Raw genomic sequence first — 20,096 nt, 5'->3', positions numbered from 1 at the left:
TTAGGGAAAGACTTAAGTGCTGCAGAAAATAAGCCAGACTCGAATTGTGCATCTGGATGAAACTTAACTTGAGGTTAAGCTGTTTCATCACTATACAGGTACTTCATTCTCCTAGAACACTCAGTTCACCCAAAATCAAAGCAGGACTTAGTATTAACTTTGTTGTGCTGGGGCAGATTTTAAATTAGGGCTTCTGGCATACAACAGCAGGAAAAAACTGCTGCTATCATTAAAACAACCTGGGAAAACTTCCAAAATAACTAGAGTCCATATATTTACCATATACTAAGTGATGTGCTACAACTTTTGAGTAACGCTTGAGCAGAGAAACAAAGCACTGTACTATTTCAGTTGCTTTTCTTAAGTAGACTTCAAAATAATGAACACTCTAGCAAGATGAAACCAATTTGTGAACAATTTAGCAACTCTAAACCGCAAGTGATGGTCAGTAACTACCAGTCTGACACTCTGCCTCACAACAGACCGGGAGCTAACACCCATTTGGTAGGAATACACAGGTCTCTGAGATGCAAAACAAGCAGTTTATATCAGAAAAGACCACTTTCCCCACATCAATGCTAATCATCCTTTAGAAGGTGCAGTTAAAAAACAATTAACCTGTGAAATCCCTATTCCCAAGGGAAGATTTGAAACAAAAAACACCCATTTCCCATTTTAACATCTTGGACGACTACAGAGGCAGCTCCCACAACTGCAACAATCAGGTAATGAGAAAAAGGCCTCAGAAAGTTCAAAATGTAACCCTCCTAGAGAGAACTCAACAGGAGCAGACATACTTCCACAAAATCTAACTAAAACAAATTTTGCCTGAAGTGTTTCCTGCAGCCACAATCTTCACCTCCTGTCGATATAATGAAGCTATCATAGAGCTCCTCAGGATTCCCAATTTGCTCAGGCCAGGCAGGAATTAGTTTCGTGACAGTATTGGTCTCTGATCCTCCTGGGTCATTTATGTCCAGGCACAAATACTGAGCACAGAGCAGGGGGAAGGAAAGGGGGACAAGACAGTGCAGAGAAAACATTTTAGTTTTTCACCTCCTTAAATCATCATCACAAAAACCCAAAAAACAGTCCTGAGAATGATGCTACATGTTCTGTTCTCCATCTTGTGCTTCCTGGAAGAGGCAGAGCTCACCTTGCTCACAGCTATCATTCACCTATTGCCTTCATCAGCGCCTTCAGTGGGTGGGTGGCAAATTGATAGTGCTACATAGCAATCCTGGTAATTATATTAACTAGAAAGCAAATGTATCAGCACCTCAATTCTGAGCTCAGAGAACTGCAACAACTGTTGATTTGAGCAATTCCAACAGAGCTGAAAAATCTCAGGTATCATTACAAATAGCAGAAGAATAATAAAAGAACTAAAAAATTGGAGCAGTGTTATTTGCAGCTCCAGACTGACAGGAAGGATAGCTGAACTAGTCTTGAATAATGTGTATATCATGTAAAGTTTGGGCTTATTTGCATTGCTCATTCATTCCTTGAACAGAGCCCCCTCCTCACAGAACGCTTCAGGTGGGAAAGAGTCTTAAAGCTCACCTCATGGGCAGGGACATCTCCCACTACACCAGGCTGATCAGAGCCCTGTACAGCCTGGCCTTGGTTGGATCCTCCATCCCTTTTTAACCCAGAAAACGAAGGAGAAGCACAAGGAGCCCACAGGAGGTGGCGGCTGAGCCTCACTGCTGCTCCAGCACCCACCTCTGTCCCCTCGTCGCTCAGCGTGGCGCTCAGCCGGGAGCTCTGCAGAAGCTCAAAGAGGTCCTCGCTGGATCTCCTCTTCTTCCCCTCGGACACGGGGCTGCCCACAGCCTCAGCTCCTCGTGAGGACACCAGCTGAATGCCCACATCTTGCATGTCTGGGGGGGTGACTGTCACCTCCGTCCGCGTCCTCTGCTGTGACGCCCACAGCCAGTCCTCTCCCGCTGCCTTCACCGAAGTGTTTCTGCTCTTCAGGGACACCACAGACCTGGAAAAGCTCTTGGGGGAGCAGCTTGACAACACCTGAGCGTCCGTGTAAGTAATTTCTTCTTCTTCCTCCTCTTCCATGAGGGTGTCCACCTCCAGCATGTCAGGCACGGACACGCTGAGACAGCGGTCCAAGGAGCGGCCCTTCCTCTCCAGCATCTTGCCAGACCTCTTCTTCGTCTTCCTCACGCTCAGGTTTCGCAGGAACGGCCGCGTCTTCTGCTTCAGGGATCCCCACACGGATTGTTTGTCCAAGTCCATTGCTGCAAGGGGAATCTCAGCAATGCCTCCTGCAGAGAACAGCTTCAGCGATTCCCAGGGTGACTAAAAGGAACGTAGGAAGGAGGCAAGTCAATCACAAAAGTGAACAGCCGCTCAAGACTATGATTCATGTTGTCTCATCTTAAAAACTTTCAGTCATTTCTCTGAACAGTTAAAACAGAGCATGTCACATTAGTAAGTGCTTCCAAATACAATCTGGTGGGTAGGTTTGATTATTTAGGAGGAAAACAGCCAGAGCAAGTATTTATTCCTACACAAAAATGCAATGTCTGCCCACTACTTCATTATTTCTAAGAGAGGACATTACATTTCTTCTTCTGTCAAGCCCTGATTTGTGAAAACTTGAGATTTGTCCAATTTGAAACTGTTTCTGTACAAAGCTTACTGACGGGAGTTAAATCGTGATAATGCAAGCACACAAAACATGCTGGCAAAGCTGGCAATGACATTTCTGCTGCCACTTTCCCAGGCCATGTAGGGCTTTGTTGACTATTTCCAAGGCTATATGGATTCTTACAGGATGTGTTGTTGGCAGATATGTAAAAACTAAGTAGCTGAGGCTGAAGAGAGGACATTGAACTTGAGGAATCCCAACTGGGACCCCAAAACACTCCCTTACATTAACCCACTCTCAGTGAAAGCTGCAGAATTATTTTTCCTTGTAAAGTAGGCAACTGAGAGAAAAATAATACAAAAATGGATGGGTGGATCACTTTTGAAAACTTACTGGTGGACTTATCTTTGAGCTGATTCACAGTGAGCATTTACACAGCTGGGAGGGTCAGGAATAAAAGAGCTAAAATAAAATCACTCACCGTATGTGCATCGTAAGGGAACAGGGACACCTCTGTGCACAGGAATATCCTCACAGACAGACTCTTCTGTGGTTAACAGCTGAGCAATCATCCTTATTCTGTGAAGAGACGTGGTCAAATCATCATCAAAACCCAGTGAGAAAAAAAGGTGGTGAAACCTGCAGATTTACTCCTTTACAGTCACACACACAGAGGTTTCAGTACATACCCACATCCTCAGAAATATACCCCCATTAACTACATGAGGCTGTTCCTAAACTCACAGCATGTTTACCTTCTAACTATTGCATAATCGACAAAAAATTACTTCCCACCGCTTTCCTGATTACTAGGAAAAACACCAGGAAAGGCAACAGAAACACAATTGTTAGATTAATGCACACAGAGAAATTACTGCCTGCTTTCAAAGAAATCTACTCTTGCATTCATTAATTTGAATGAGGCTGCATAACCAGTTACTTAATAACTTATTTAAATAACTTTATGACTAACCTTGCCACACTTGCAGAGTGTTCAGGAATCTACAAAAAAATTCTCTAACTGCATTGCTGTCTAACCAAAGCTGCACAATCTTCCCCTCCCCCATTTATATTAGCAAATAAAGAATATCAGCATTATTATAACACAATAAATAAATAAGCTTAATGGCACTGCATGCATTCACAAGGCAATAACAGGTTTTGCCCAAACAGGAATGTGTGTTAGTGTAGATGTATTAGCTCAACACAGCCACAATATCAAAGTGCACATGGACAAACTGAAATTGGTTTTTTTTCCTTTACAGCACCACTATGTAAAATCAGTTTTCTGAACCTCACAGAGGAAGATTTCACACAGAAAGACCCACCATGCCTTTGTATTTCTCACTGAACTCAGGCTGAAGCACAACAGATTTACAGAGTGAGGAGGAAAGACATAAATGCCAGCCCAGTTTGATTGGGAATGGAGGGATGCCTGTGCTGGAGCAGCACCTGATGATGCCCTGCACAGCCTCAGGAGACATGGCTGGATTTGCTCACACCAGCTGAGAGCTTTCACTGAGGCCCTTCCCTGTCTCCATAACATCTTGACAAGGCAGGCACAGCCTCCCCGGCAGCGTTACATCACGTGCCAGCAACAGAAGTTATTGGGCTAAACACGTTTGCACAAAACATTATGAAACACACTGCTGGGAGTCATTTAAACAACTCATCTTCTGCTACTGCTCTCTGCATGGCTCGCCTACTTGCACTGAAACCTGCTGGAGCCAAGATGTTGCAAATAAAGGCAGAGCCCAGCTCAACATCCACTTCCCAAGGCACTTACTGCTTCCCATTCCCTTCCTGTTATTCTCCACCCCTCTCACTTTGAGGACCCACTGCCGTTGTTGTTATTTTGTTTGCTTTGAGATTTTGTTACCAAGGAGCAGACTTATTCCTGTAGGTCTTTCCAGTTGCTTTCCCCAAGTCATATGCTCTTTTTCCCAGTTAGATTGCCTCAGTTGCTGATTAGAAATGCCCATTCTAAAAGGGACCACACTGTGTCTCTGATATCTATCTGCATTTCACCCAGAGTGGGCAGAGTCCTCCTCAAGCCCAGCAGCAACACAGTGGAATCAAAATGTTTAAAAAAAATTTAAAAGGGGTTTTGTCAAGACAGCGGGGACGGCTCCACTGAGCTGCCACCTCACAGCTCCTGCACTGGAGCAATACATCAGTGGTATTTGCTGCACAGGAAGCAGCAGGTTGTCTCACTGAGGCCACAGAAGAAATATACCCATCCCTGGTCACTGCACTGCCTGGAAGTTTAACCATACTCTGCCTCTGGACCTTTACACCCACATTCCTGCTGCAGCTACAACTTCTCTTATGTAAGTATTGTATTTACAAACAAATTAACCCGAATGATGGCTATGATACACAATTAACAACAAACACACAATGTGCTCTCATCTGAGAAAAGGGTAAATACAGTCTGAAGGGGAAATGCACTCTGACATCAGCCATCTGCTTTTTCACTTCCTCAGTTCAAGAAGACACACACAGATCTCCACCACGACAAGAAATATTCCCTAGGGAGATCACTGGAAGATTGGGAATGGGGACCACCCTTCTCCACAGTGGTTCTGGAGCCCGGATTTCTGGGGCCAGCCCACATTCACACACACAACTCTCCTTTCTTCCCACATCAATTTCCTCTGCTTTTCTCTTCCATACAGAACAGCATCAATAGAAACACTTTATTTTGAAGAGAGAGAAATTCTCCCTTGCATGTAGAAAGTGTGTTCTTGGTACCAACATGTTGTTCATGTAGTCCTTATCCTCCACAGGCCAGAAGTTTTCCCTCTTCCTTCCTCAGCCTCACAAGTTCATGGCCAACTGTATCGCCAAATATTCCCTAAGCAACCACAGGGAAAAAATATATTTTGCCAAATTCTTGGTCTAAGCTTGGCCTCTTTATTCTTCCCCTTTCAATGGCACATTGTGGCAAAAATCTGCAAACAGAAAACATTCAAAGAGACACACTTCCTGTTATCAATTTAACTCTGTTGTTTTTGATTTAATTGAATGGCTCCTTGTTCTTAGGTAAAAAGAAAAAGATAATGTTTTCAGTCTACCTCCTTCAGCCTTCTCTTTAATATGCTGCCAAATCTCAAATGCTCAGAAGAATCCATATACTTTAATCTCTTCCTTCAGAGACTGCTTTTGATTGTACCTGTCATTTTTATTATATCCTTTTATTTTGCCATCTCCTCCTCTTTTGGGGGCAATAGGGACAGAAAGGATTACAGACAAAAAAAGTTGGTCACAGCTCACTAGAACTGAACAAATATTTCTAGCATTTTATCCTCCCTTAAGTATCTTCTAATTATGGTCCTTGGAATTTTTTAGAATTTTTTTAATGTGCTTTGGTTTCTTTCAGTAAAACACTCCATATGCACTCCCTTAAATTCACATAATATTTGGAGCTAAATGATTTTTTAGATGTTCTACCAGGTGGCTATAAGAGATATTTCAAATGCCACTGAAAGCCTAGAGAAATCATCCTGCAATTCTACTTCACTTACTGACTTGACAGGAAGCCAGCAAAGCCACAAGTGAGAAATACTGCAAGACACTCTGAAAATATTATAAAAGTGCCAATATAACCAAGCAAATAAACTGAACAAACCCAAATTGATTTACACACTGGAAATTAGAGAAGAAATTGTCTTTCTTCACTATGGAACCGTTCCCTGCACACCCAGAAGTGCCCCGTGCACACTGAAGATGCTCCTGGTTAATATTTTTAAAGTATCATCTTCAAAGTCAGCCAAGATGACAAAAACACACCTGAGCACCACACCAGCACTATTACAGCTCTAGATTAATTAAATCCATTAATCCTTGTACTCATTTGTTTATCCAATGGAGGTGAAAACTTCGGGCCAGTGTGCATGCCAGCCACCTCTAAGTTCAAATTCAATCAGTGTGTTTTCAGCTACAACTAAATGCTAATAAACACCTAAATCCATGGCAGCTGAAATTACCAACACATGCATCAGAGGCTGTTAGGAAGATGCTCCTCACTTGAATGCATATTAGCACAGGTTCAAACTGGAAGGAACTAATAGAACTCCCTCAGTGTAAAACCTCTATTGATTCTGGCTGCTCTGGAATAGGATATTCACCCCAATCTCTGCCTGTCTGGCACATTCACTGATTTAAAACCTAATGCATGAGACATTGTACAAATTACAAGAAAAGATAATTACATTTCCCTTATGCAACATAATATTTGGCTATGGAAAGTTCTAATATAAGTTTATAACCTCCATTAGGTTTATAATGTCTGAATTCAGTGCCCTGAGAAACAAGGCTGACAAGAAGGTGATAAGGGAGCAGGGGGAAAAGGGACTGAGGACTTTTTTTCATATTTTTCTTTTATCTTTTTGCTATAAATTGAGTCTTCTGGCTCTAGGAGCCATAAATGAAATCATTCCTCCCTGGGAGAGAAAGGAAAATATCAGTGAAATAGCTCTCTGCTGGCTGAACAACCACTGCATGGGTGGTTATATCTGTAACAGAACACACCAAGTACCCCAGGTTTTTAATATCATTGTAGCTCAAGCACAGCCAAAGATAAACCATTACTAGGAATGGAATGACTTCTTGTAAAGAAACCAACACTTCCTTCTTTGCAATGGCTTATTTCAGTCCCTTATCTGGCAATGCTTTATGATAAGCACCAACAGCCACAGAGATAAGAAAATATCATCCAAATCAAGTAACCCTTTGTTGAGCATTACCAGTTTGCCCTGGAGATTTCCAAACCCAGCACCAGTTATTACAAGCATTGTGTCTCCTTTGCAAAAAAAAAAACAAAAAAAAAAGAAAAAAAAAAAAAAACAACCAACCAAAAAAAAAAAAAAAAACCAAGTCCCAAGTGGAAGATTGGAAGGCTGAGCCTGAAATTCCCTACAATATGGACAAACTGAGACAGCCTTTCCTCCCTGCAGCATATGGCAAATACCTGGACTTAAATTTAATAAGGCACCAGAAAAAAGAATCTAATCTCAATCTGATTCTGCACAGGCTAATTACCCAGGGGAAATCAGTGTTAGAATTATTTTTAGCACTAGCAAGCATCACAGGGAGTGCACTGATGCAGTGCAGGTAAAATCTTCACTGCACAGGTGATTTGCTGCTAAAGCAGGGTCATGGCTTGGGCAGCTTCCAAATCTTCCCACTGAGCTTAAGCTTCCCTGTAGGGCTTCAAATGATGCCAGTCTGTGGATACAGATCCTGCTCTGCTGTAACAGATTCATTTGCAGAGCGTAGCAGGATGCTAAACTCAAATATATAAAATAAAATGAAGACTTGACCTGTTGCTGTCAGCCAAACTAGAACAAGTGCTTCATAAGAAACAATTTTACATGCTTCAATGGAAACAAGATATCCAAAACAAACCAGCTTTATTTTCTTGATGTGGGATGAAAGAAATCTACAGTCTCTGCAGAAGATCACAAGTAACATCCAGGGTAAATACAAAGCCTAAAGAAAAGCCTGTTTGTTACATGCAGACAATAAGGGCATCTAAAGTAATATTTTCTATTTTAGGTTTGGGTTTTGTTGGGGTTTGGGGTTTTTTCACAGATTCATGGGGTTTTAGGCTCTTTTAGATCCCATGCTTGGCTCTTTGATTTTTAATTGGCTCAAACATGATGAGTTTCATCTTTCACAAACACATGAAACAAGCACACATCCTCCTCCACTTAGCAGCAAGAGAGGAACAGGCCCACTTTAACTCCTTAGAGGCTCTTTTGCACAATCTGGAGGGCTTTTTTCTCAACATTTATGAGCAGACAGTAACTAGGAGAAATAAGAGAACGACCAGCTGCTACAAGCATCTTAAAATAGCATCTGATAGTGAAAGTCACTGAGAAAATACCGTGCACCTGCCTCCAGCTTATGAAAGTATTGCTTTCATTTTGCTTCTGTCTTTTCTAAAACAGAAGAAAAATGATGAGTATGTGTTGAGGAAATGAAGGAGGAAGTGTTTGGGTGTATTTTTACAAACATATTTCACAAGTTCCTTCCACTCTTTGAGCTTCCTTCAAAATATTGTGGCTTGCAGTTGTACCTGTGCAAGCAAAAAGACCCTTCCAACCTTTCCAGTCAAATTTGTGAGACTGTACCAGAATGGGGCAATCAGATATGATCTTCACAGTGCAAACAACACCTGCTGGGCAGCAGAGCTCTCCAGGGACACCTGTGCACAAAGATGTGCTTCCTGCAGTGATGATGTGCACCTCAAACCAGACTCCAAGGGAGATCGTGGAGGGGCAGATCCTTCTCCTGAAGGCACTGTGCCATCTGCTGAGAACACACCAGCAGCTGGGACACTTGTTTCCCACTGACTGAAACTGGTTTATCATTTGTCTCATTGTTCCCAATCACATCAGAAAATCCCTGGGAATGCTGGCACCCAGAGGAGCAGGGGGAGAGGGAAAGCTGGTGAGCAGCAAGGGGAAGGAGAGGTGTAGGTACACACAGAGTAAGAATGAGGTAAAAAGAGCAGAATGAGGTAAAAAGAGCTCTAAATTAACTGGGCTCACATGAGGGACAACACAAAACCAGGATAGAAGCAGGTACAGACATGCTGAGAGAGCTGGTCCCTGCTGGAGGAGCTCAGTTGGGAATCCAGCCCTGCAGCCTCCTCACTCTCTCCCCTTCCAGCCCCTGCTCACCTCCCTCATAACAAAAGGTTTATTTTTATAACAAGAGGTGCACAGAAATAGATCCTCCCTTTCCATAACTCTCAGGGAAAACAAACCTAGGAAGGAAATCAGAGACTCACTTCCACTGGAGGCCAAATCAACTCATGTCTTTTACTAGCACTTAAATCATATATTTCAATAAAAGCAGCTTGTGACTATACGCAAATTACTTGTCCATATGCCAGAATTTCTCCCTAAATAACTACTATTACTGTCACACTTCTTATCAAATTTCAGTGACTATAGAGGAGAGGTCTATTAAAAGCTCTGTATGATTCTTTATTTAACAATTTACCAAAATAACCCAAAGAGAACGCTTTTGATTCATAAAAATGCCCTGATGACAACTTGAGCAGGACAAAAACCTACTGGTTTGCCCTTTTTTTTTCCTCCTTACTACATCACGTTCCTCTTTCCAACAGTGACATGGCACAAGCCAGGCTCAGAGCTTGGGTGTATCTGCAGGTAAAGTGAACCGGTGTTTCTGCAGTCTTTTAATTCCCAAAGCAGGAGGCTGAAGATCCCTAAAGAAAAGAGAGTTTGGTGTGTTGCAGCACAGCACTGAATGAGGGAATTGCGCCAGTAGCAGCCCTGATTTTCTGCAAGAGCAACAAGTCTCCCCACAGAAAACAAGAGCACTTAAATACCTGGAGTTGTGCATCACACTGAGAAAGTTAGAAGGGACACAGACAGAGAGAGCCCTTAGTAATCTCTTGGTGAAGTCAGGTGTTTGAGGGTCTCACCCTGGACAATAATTTACTACTTGAAATATAAAGAAGCCAATGCATACAACTAAAACCAGTCACGTTGCTCCCCTGAAGTCATGACAGCAAAGTGCTCAGCACACAAATGGCAGCAAACCCAAAGACTCCTTAAACTCCTTTAAGCTTCCTTTTTCTCCAACTGTAAGGACTGAACATATGCCAGCACACATCTGTAAATGCCAGTCATTTTTCACAGGAAAGAGCCATCTTTGAGGTTTCACTTTCCATTCACCATCTGAGTTTTCAGCCTCCTGGCACTCCAAATCTGCACCTTGTCTCCAGTTTCTGTTACAGCATTACTTTCTCACTGAGAAGATCAGGTAAAGTTTGCAAATTTAATTCATCTTCATTGCAATTACACTTTGGTACTTCCAAAGTCTCAACACTGGGGTTTTGGTTTGCTAAAGATGAAGCCCCAACACACAGCCAGCAGCAGCATCATAAGAAAAGCACAAACTATGATTCCAGTAACTATTTAAAGCTTGAATAAAAGAGACAAAAATTAAAGCATAGGAATATTCTGCTGGGGTCAATAATAAGTGACCTGTTCAGGATTTTACTTGCAGAAGTTCAGAGAACCTCAACTACAGCAAAGCCTGGTTTTGTTAATTCTGGCTCCTGGAAGTGATCCAATCAGAAAAGCTCCACAAAACAGGAATATTATCATTGCTGAGCTTGGATGACACCTGATGAAGCAATTTAAAATTCACTTTCAGCTTTTCTATGATTCAATACGACACACCTGCTCCGTGAAAACCTGCAGACACATTATATGCAGCCCTTAAAAAACTATCTGGGCCTGATTCATCTGAGGCATATTTGCCATGGGCAGGGTGGGGTAGATTGCTAACTTTAAACACCTTCCCTTAATCATATTTACAGCTCTTGCTGCCCAACCACGCTGGCTTCTCCTTTGTACACTGCTACCACCATGGGGTTTTTTTGTATGGTTTTAATCCTCCTTTGATGCACACATAGCTCCAGGCAGGATAGCTTAGAACGGATCAAGCTGACCACTTGTCATTATCGTGCCCCATTCACATATTCTCAAAGTAAGTGTTAAGTGCACAAATTATGACTACTTAGCCCCTAATTAACCAACAAAACACTGGGTTTATAATCATGGATGTTTAGTTCTGGTGAATACTGACTAAAAGGTATTTTAATTCAGCTGTCATAATTATACAATTTCCTGGTTTGGCTCATGGATTAAAATCACATAAAGCTCAAATCCAGAACTTTTCAACAGGTGTCAATAAACCCTTTAAAGATGTAGTAATGTTTTTTTTTAATGGATTTAAGGGCTATTCACATTTCAATTCCTCCATCTAGCAGATATGGACGGGAGTCACCAATCTGGCAAGTGTCTTGAAATACAAACTGCTCGCGGTCAGCTGAACAGATTTTCTGGTTCAAACAACTTTTGCACCCAAGTAGGTGAATGTTTGATCAGCTTTCATTTTGCTTACTATCAAAGACCAGGCAGATTATTTGTTAAATGCTACTGTGAAGCATTTGGTGAATGGGAGAAACGAGAAGCATTCCTGAACACAAATCCTTGTAGTGAGATTTGTATCTTACAGTTTTACAGAGTTGAAGAAAATTCAGCCACTTATACAATAAAATAAATTAAAATCGCACCACAAGCACAAAGGCACCATTCCCACTATTTGAATTTGAGTAGGGAGCATTTATTCTAAAATAATTACAAGCAATCCCAAGTAGCAGGAATCTACAAAATCCACTAGAATATATAACTGGAATTAGATGTTTGCATTCAAAAAGGAAAACAAGACAAAATAAAACTCTCCAGTTAATTGTTTCCAAGTCGAAGAAACTGGGAACAAAGCCTGCTATTGAATGAACATTAATGATCTGCCATTTGGATCTGCAGATGTTTCCCATGAGGGAAGAGAGCAAAAAAACATTCCTCTTCAAACCGAGGGAAGCAGTGACAAAGGGATGAGTTATGTTCATTCATTTGGATACTTTTATTTGAAATTGTCAAAACCATTAGGTTCAATAAGATTTTACTTCAAGGGGAACCTGCATCCAATAAAATTTCAAAGAACTGAGCTCTTATTCTCTCCTCACTTAAACCCAAATGAGTCAGACTTTCAAAAAAAAGAACTTTCACAACCGTGATAAAGTGAGCTGAGAGAGAGACTGCCCCATCCTCGCTGACAGCTCCTGATCATCACCACCTCCACATCAATGGCAACACAGACAAATGCCTGCTCAAATAAATTAGCGTGGCCTCCTCATTTCCATTCACCCCTATTAAAAGATTATCAAACAATATAGATTATATGCCCTGCCTAGAAACTTAGCTTCTAGAGCAGGGCTTATCTATCTGGGAGGAGAGAATGAAAGTGCACACTCATAAATCCTACAAAGACAGAGCTACTTCGTGTCTTAATTTATGGCGTTACGCAAAAGCAGAACTGCTTTATTTCTAAATTCGCTCTGATCTCAAGGCAGTAAAACTATACAATTCCAAGAATTCCCAAACAGTGAAATTTTCCCAAACCTAAAGTTTCCAGTAAAGCAAAATTTACTCCACAGACTACATCTATAGTTCTAGGAGTGGGCAACAGGAAGAATTGTCAAGGGTACAAGTGCTTCCCAGAAAGGAAGGATATGAATAAGATCTCCCTTTATTTCTCCCCATCCCAAAAGGCCAACAAAACCAAACAAAGATCTCAAAAGCAACGTTAGTATTTAGCTTGCATTTTATCGAGTTGTTTTTGTGGGAAAGTGAAAACAAGCCAGTGAAGGAGCATCTGTGTAAATACACAAGAACCAGGCACCCACCACGGCAGGAGGAAAAGTCACCCCCTGGGTCACCATGCTCCAGCTCTCACCACCGCTGACCAAAACATCAGGAGCAGAGAGCTAATTAATTACTTCGAACTGAAGACCACTAGAAATTGTTACCAAGAGGCTCTCCTTTAAGGCCAAAAGTGGTCACAGAGTACATTCAACCTACCCAACATGAGGGTCCTCTCTGGTGGCAGGAGGGGTTGGACACCTCCGTGACCAGACTGGAAGATCCAGCTTCAATTCCACAGGCAGACTTGAAGACTCTGAGCTCTGGGGTCTGTTTTCCTCAGAAGTGAATAGGAAAGCACAGACACAATTTGCCCCCATCAGTCCCCACCTAGGGTTTGACAGGAGGCAGTGAAAGAATCAGGGCAAGGGTTAAAAAAATTGCCTAAAGGTCAGCAGGCTGCTTGTGTGAAGGAAAGAACAAAAAAAGTCTTCTTAGAAAAGCAGTGTGCATTTAAAAAATAGAAATTAAAACTAAAATTATTACATTTTCCCACAATAATCCAATTATTTCAAAATGGAGCTTTGCAGCAGTATAGCCTTGCAAAAGGTCAACTTCATCTGTGCTCTTTACAGATTACATTTATGAATAGCCAGTTAATCAAAACTTAAGGAAACACAGCATACTATTTACTTGAGTTTTTTCCCCCCAAGTACGGAAATTGAAGCTGCATCTAATGTTCACCTGTTTGAAACTATTCCAGACAAAACAGCAGTGATCCCAGGAAAAACCATCCAAATTTCCATCACGCATAGGACGCAAGGGGACCATATCACTCCAAATATCCACTTAGCCCAAATAAGCTGCCTCTAACTCTGACCAAAAACAGATGCTCAGGGAAAGACTATAAGGTCACAAAATCATATTGTGATTCTGCCTGCAAAATAATCCTTGTTTCCAGGAATCTGTGATTTAGGAGCCGCTTCAGCTAGAAATTGTACCTGCATCTTTGTGATTAACAGCCCCTGGCGTTTTCTCTCTTAATTTGCCAAACAACTTTTAAAATTCATTTATATCTTTAACAGGAAGATATTGGAGTAATGAGCTGCACAGATAAATTATGCTTGTGTGAAGCAGAAGCATAATTTAGCTATGGAAGATTTGTTTTTATTGAAGAGGATCTTAGGGAAAAAAAAAATCTTTGAATCTTGCTCATTTACTCTTACCTCTTTAACATCTTGAATTATGTGAAATTATAAATAATTGTTCTCTGTTTACTCCACATCACTCAGACTGTTCCCACTCCTGCATTCTCCTCTCTAATGATCTCTCTTAATTGAAAGAGAGGCTCATTCAAGGAACCTGGTTACTGTTACACCATCCAAACATCTGACCTGGCACACACCACAGGCTTTTTTCCCCCGTCCAAGATAATTGATTTGTCTGAATATATAATGTAGTGCAAAACAACCTAAGTTCAAAACCATCTAGGAATGTTTCAAGAAAAGGTAATTAACATCTAATTTTCTACAGTCTTTACAAATATTTTACCAAGTACTTACTAAGTTGAAAGAATAGTTTAAAGGGTTTGAAAATTACCTCTGGCTGTGTAGCTTTTTAAAGGACTGAAGTTTTTGATTAAGAAAAATTTGTAATCTCTAAATATTAAAAAAAAATAGAGCAAGACCCTCCTTTATATCACTCCAGAGCAAGTTTGTGATGAGTTACTGTAAATACAATTCTATTCCTGCAAGTGTTTACCCTGGCACAGTGAGGCATGAGGCCACAGGGGTGGCAGAAGTCAAATGTGCTTCAGGAGGTGACATCCTCAGGGCAGGACAGACAGATTGCACATCCACAGTGCCTTGCAGCTCACAAGACACCCAATATCCAGGGAAAATAGAGAACATCTAACAGCAATAAAGTCTCTATCAACAAAGCTTCCTTAGTACTGATCCCTAAATTGGACCAAAACCATCTGCCCACGCAGCAATCAACCCACTCCGTGGCTATGCTGGTGAACCTGTAGTTACACCCAAGCTAATTTCTCCAAGGCAGAAATTGCCAGGTATATAAAAAGGTGATTAATCATTTGATCTAACATGGGAGACTTGGCCCAGTTTCTCTTGTCACTCGTGGTTCTCATTAGAACCCTCACACAGAAGATAATGGGGAGTTAATTCTTATGTAGATCACAGAAAATCTTCTGTGGGTTACAGTGGGATACACGAAGAAAGCCTTGATATTGAGACACGTAAATTGTCCAAATATGAATATTCCATCTGGTTCTATGATGATTTTACAGCATGAACATCTCAGGGAACAGAGGCGCACTCAGGATCAGCTGTTATACTGATACATGATTTAAAATCAGAGTTCAGGGCACTCATGGCTCCAACATCCCCACAATCCTGAAACGACTAGTTAAGCCTTAAGAAACAGACCCCTTGGGCCCAGGGAACATTTAAATGCTTAAGCTGAATAGGAAATAGTTGAATAAATTTAAAAAAAATGTTCTTTTTCTTATAAACAAGCTCCTATGCAAGCGTGTTATCTAATAAGTACAACTGGAAGTAAAATGGGAATGTGGGAAGAGTGCCAACGTAAATCCTCCAATTCTGAGGAAATCAGGAGCAATTTTCCACTCAAGGGTGGAAACAACAGAGAGGAAATGCAGAGCATACTTGGCATGCTTTGCTCTCCTCTGCTGAGGTAAAGGTTCCCTCTCCCCTGTGAGGCAGAGAGACCCCAGGGGCTGAGACCCCCAACCCTCTGCACTTTGGGAGACTGGGATTCAAAATCTCATACTAGAATTAGTTCATGGTACAGGTGATGGGTGAACAAAACAGTCAGAACCCAGAAATTCTCACAATGAAGTCACAGGACAAGTTGTTACACACATCCTGCCTGAATTTGACAGCCACTGGTGGGGGCCTCATGCCAACCTTCTGCTGTCTATGAAAATTAAAGTTAAAATGGGCAAATCTGCACAGTGTAGACTGAAGGAGGAGAAGCAGACACTCAGTACTGCCTGGAAATATCAGTGGGACCAACCAAGAAACTTCTGGGGTGAGGTTTATCCTCTGTCCCAAGCCCACTCCAGCACACACACAACCTGACTCCAGCTCCTCCAAATCCCACTGAACTTCAGCATCCAAGGTGCAACCACTGTTCTCCTCAGAAGTGTTCCTTGGCTAAGCAGGTAGATTTTTTTAATAATCATCTGTTCAAGTAAGAGGTGCAGTTAGTCCAAAGGCAGCTGCTTACATTACCAAATGCAAAAGATACCGGGGGAAAAAAAATAAAAACCTGCAGTGAAATGAGTGAAATTGAGCCAGTTATGGTTCTAATTACCTTAAATGACATTATAAGCAACACTTCTAGCACTGGCACAGCCTCATTCACTGTCCCAGGAGGAGATGATTACAGGAATCCCTGGGCTGTTTAGACACCCACCTTCCTGTCAATGACAGTGGTGCCTCTCCTCATGCCCTTGTTTATAATTGACACCTTAAACCCACACATCTACAAACTATACCAGAGCTCTTTTAATATAATCAAAGTTAAACTTGTCTAAACTGCATAAAATTTACCATTCTTATTTTTCAAAAAGCACAAAATTGTCAAGAAATAAAGTGAAAATTTCCTCTCTGCATCATTTTTGTTTTTTTTCTTTCCACAGGCAAAGTGAAACTACACATACTGAATCCATCTTCAGGTTACAGCACATGCAAGTTTATTTGCTTTATGATAAGCTATTTTATGATGGCATTGAACAGCAGCAAGAAATCAAACAAGTAAGATTATTACTCAAATACACTCATTCATCTTGACAGTTAACTCACTCAACAGTATCATTTTTGAGAATTACTGCAAAATGTATGATAAATTCTACAGTTTAATCACAGTAGCCTAATAGTATATAGATATCCAGGTAAGAACTTTCATTTTCTTAACACCGCGTAGCAGCAATTCAGCTATCAGTGAGCTTTGACCAACTGTCATAAAGCTAAAGGCACCAACTGGATCCCTGCCAGTTGCCATAGTTGTGCTAAGCAAATATCAATGAAAATTCACACTAGTTCTCATTACAATCGTACGAACAGCTCTTAAAAAAAAAAAAAACCAAAACAAAAAACTATGCCTTACGCACTACACTTCCCTCAAAGTTACCCTTAAAACAACCCCGTTATGTCAATGCACTAGTGTGAATGTTCTACTTGGTTGTTTGTTTTTAGTTTAGGGATTGTTTTATTATTACTGTTAAGTGGCTTATTTATTTAGTCAAAGTCAACAGCCAACCAACTCAGTTTCAGTCAGCAAGCGCACATGGGGATGCACCGGCTCAGTGAGAGCTGCCTGAGGAAGCAGCATTTTTTCACATCAATGGCAACTAAAAGCATTATTCGCACAAGGTGCGAGTCCCAGGAGCAGCATCACACAGCCAAAAAAGCGAAGGGACCCCGAACGTGCCACGGCGGCGTTCGTTCTGCGGGGCGCCTGGGGAAGCACCAGCAGCGAACGGAGAGAGCGACCGAGCCGGCAAGAAACACGCCAGACCTCAAAACAGCAAACAAGCAACGAGAAAAAAACCCCAAACTAAAACCCAAACTACAGAACCTCCCTCCCCGAACCTGCCGGGCTGCCCTGTCCGGGCGCGCTCCCGTCCTTTACCTGCCGGCCGCGCCCGCCGCCGCCCATCGGACCCGCTCCGCCGCTCCCGGCCGGGCACGTGTGGCTGTCGCCGCTGTCACCGCCGCCCCGTGTGGCCCTGTCCCCGTCCCTGTCCCCGTCCCCTCCCGCCTGCCGGGGCGGTGCCGCCGCCGGCGCCTCCCTGCGCGCTCCGCTGCCCGCCCGCCCCCGAACCTCCGGGGCTGCCCGCAGCCCGCCCCGCCGGCATCGGCTGCGCACCGCTTCCCGGGCATCCCCCTGGAGCATCTTCCTGAGGCATCCCTCTGGAGCATCCCCCTGGAGCATCTTCCTGAGGCATCCCTCTGGAGCATCCCCCTGGAGCATCCCCCTGGGACAGCCCCTTGGAGCATCCCCCTGGAGCATCTTCCTGAGGCATCCCTCTGGAGCATCCCCCCTGGAGCATCTTCCTGAGGCATCCCTCTGGAGCATCCCCCTGGGACAGCCCCTTGGACGATCCTTCTGGAGCATCCTCCTGGGACATCCCCTTAGAGGATCCACCTGGAGCATCCCTCTGGAGGATCGCCCTAGGGCATCCTCCCGGGGCAACCCGTTGGAGGATTCCCTGGAGCATCCCCTCGGAATATCCCCCTAGAACATCCCCCTGGAGGATCCCTCCACAGGTCCTGTCGCTCACAGCATCACCCTCCCCCCTCCCGGACCTGCATCCTGCCCGCCCACCCCACACCAAGACCAAAGCATCAAACTCCCACCAAAGCCAACACCCCAGGGACATCGGGGATGGTGCTGGTAAAGGGCAGGGACTGGCAGCACTGCCCTGGAGAGCCCTGGGTGAGGGTGGAGCTAGGAAGGAAACTACACGAATGACGACAGGCCAAGGGAAATGCAATCAACAGCAGCACTGCTGCCCCATAACACTTGCTCTTGGCTGCATCTCCCTACAGGTTTTTTCGGCAGCATCTCCAGGTGCCTGACTGCAGGGAACCAAGAGCTGCAGCCGTGTTGCAGGCAAGGAAACTGAGGCAGGATTGGGTAAGGTGCTGAGCTTACCTGGCGTGTCTGCCCCTGAAACATGGTCCCACACGTGTTTCTTCATGAGTTTGCCACAGTGTGGAAAGGCAAACGCCTCCCAACAACGCCTTCAGTGCCAGGGTGTTTCTGGAGCAGGCTGGGTCACGCACCTTCCCGGAGAGCTCACCCAGTCACCACTCCCACCTGCCCTGTTCAACATCCCTGGAGCGTGGTATCACTGCAGGAGGTGCAGAACAATGAAATGGGGAAGGACAGGCTTGTGGTGGAACATATTTACATTCCATACGTGTCATTCTGAAAAGAAATTACACCTCTTGCAGCTGACGTAGTGACACCCATCTCACACCATCGTGTGAAACTTGGTGATGTAACCTCCTTGTGTCATTGCAAAAGAGAAATGGTCTGGGACCTGTGGGAAGGGTGTCACAGTGCAAAGAATTGTTCTCTAACCACTGAATAAAAATGTGGGGAAAACATAAAAACCATTGTTCCAATTCTTTCAGCAAAATCCGGAGAGGAAGAGTTCACACGTATGCACAGTCCCATATAGATTCACAAAAAGAGGACCAGGAGCCATCAGTTCAGGAGCTGGGAGCTACACATCAGGAAGATTATTACTTGAACACGTGAGAAATTTTAGAGGAACTGGAAAAAAAACCTGGCAATGCTTTATTTTGCCTCCTGACTTAAAGGTCATGTTTGAAGGGCCAGATCCTGATGTTCCAGCACAAGCTCAACAACAACACTGGTTACTGCAGGCAGTGTTACAGGTATACAGCAACTCTTAAATTGCATAAACCTTCCCAAAGTTTGTCTACATGATGAATAGGACAGCTTTACTCAGCTCATGCAATCAAAAATCTAAGGGGAAGTCGGCTGAGATCAGAAAGCTAATCAACGAGCTCAGCTGAAAACAGAGAAGAAAGGAAACTCATGGCACTAATGTTTTTGTTTTCCTTTCATCTAAACCAAGAAAAATATCAGCTTCAGATAATTAGATAAGTTTAGAACTAAAACAACACAACCTTTAAAACACTTTTCTCTTAGGTGTGTGATCCCACAAAATGTGTATCAAATATAGTTCTGTGCATGTTTTGTCAAAGGCTGCAGCCAAGAGAGAAAAAACTGTACACATGCCCAAAGGCAATCTAATAAAGGTGGCTGCTGATTTAGGGAGTAGCAAAGGAAAGCAGCTTGTGTGTGCCTCTGCCAAAATGAAATGTAACAGTGCTCCTTGGATGCAATAGGAGAAAGAGAAATAAAATTCTCATAGCCAATATGAGAAAAGCTTGCCACAACTTAGTGGCAATAAAGAGATAAATTGATTAACTGTCACAAGATTACCCAAATATGGGCTTTGCAAAACATGAGCTTGAGAAATTTTCTTGTCTTAGGCATCACGTAGCTGTATTAAAGATGCTGATAAGGCCACAGAATGCTGAATATCAAGTTCTTTGTTACTTCACTGCTAACTAAGAGAAAAAAAGGAGGACAGTGCTGGGAAGATCCTTGGCATAGGAGCTTTACATCACTGGCAGGCTAAGGGGAAGAGA

General features: G+C 42.9%; 1 protein-coding gene across 1 annotated transcript in view; it reads right to left on the bottom strand.

Annotated features, from left to right (window-relative positions):
* The window catches only part of MCTP2 (multiple C2 and transmembrane domain containing 2), a 101,459-nt gene extending 98,269 nt beyond the window's left edge, over nucleotides 1-3,190 (bottom strand). Inside the window, exons 1-2 of the mRNA XM_066558591.1 lie at nucleotides 3,090-3,190; nucleotides 1,726-2,316 (exon numbers count right to left, since the gene is read on the bottom strand). Coding sequence (XP_066414688.1) covers nucleotides 1,726-2,253 — 528 coding nt within the window. The 5' untranslated portion in view covers nucleotides 2,254-2,316; nucleotides 3,090-3,190. The remainder of the gene's footprint in view (nucleotides 1-1,725; nucleotides 2,317-3,089) is intronic.
* Nucleotides 3,191-20,096: the final 16,906 nt, after the last annotated feature.

Source organism: Molothrus aeneus, chromosome 13 (assembly GCF_037042795.1).
Source record: "Molothrus aeneus isolate 106 chromosome 13, BPBGC_Maene_1.0, whole genome shotgun sequence".
Classification (NCBI taxonomy): domain Eukaryota; kingdom Metazoa; phylum Chordata; class Aves; order Passeriformes; family Icteridae; genus Molothrus; species Molothrus aeneus.
The sequence above is the reverse complement of the archived record's forward strand: the minus strand, read 5'-3'. Positions and strand labels throughout refer to the sequence as shown.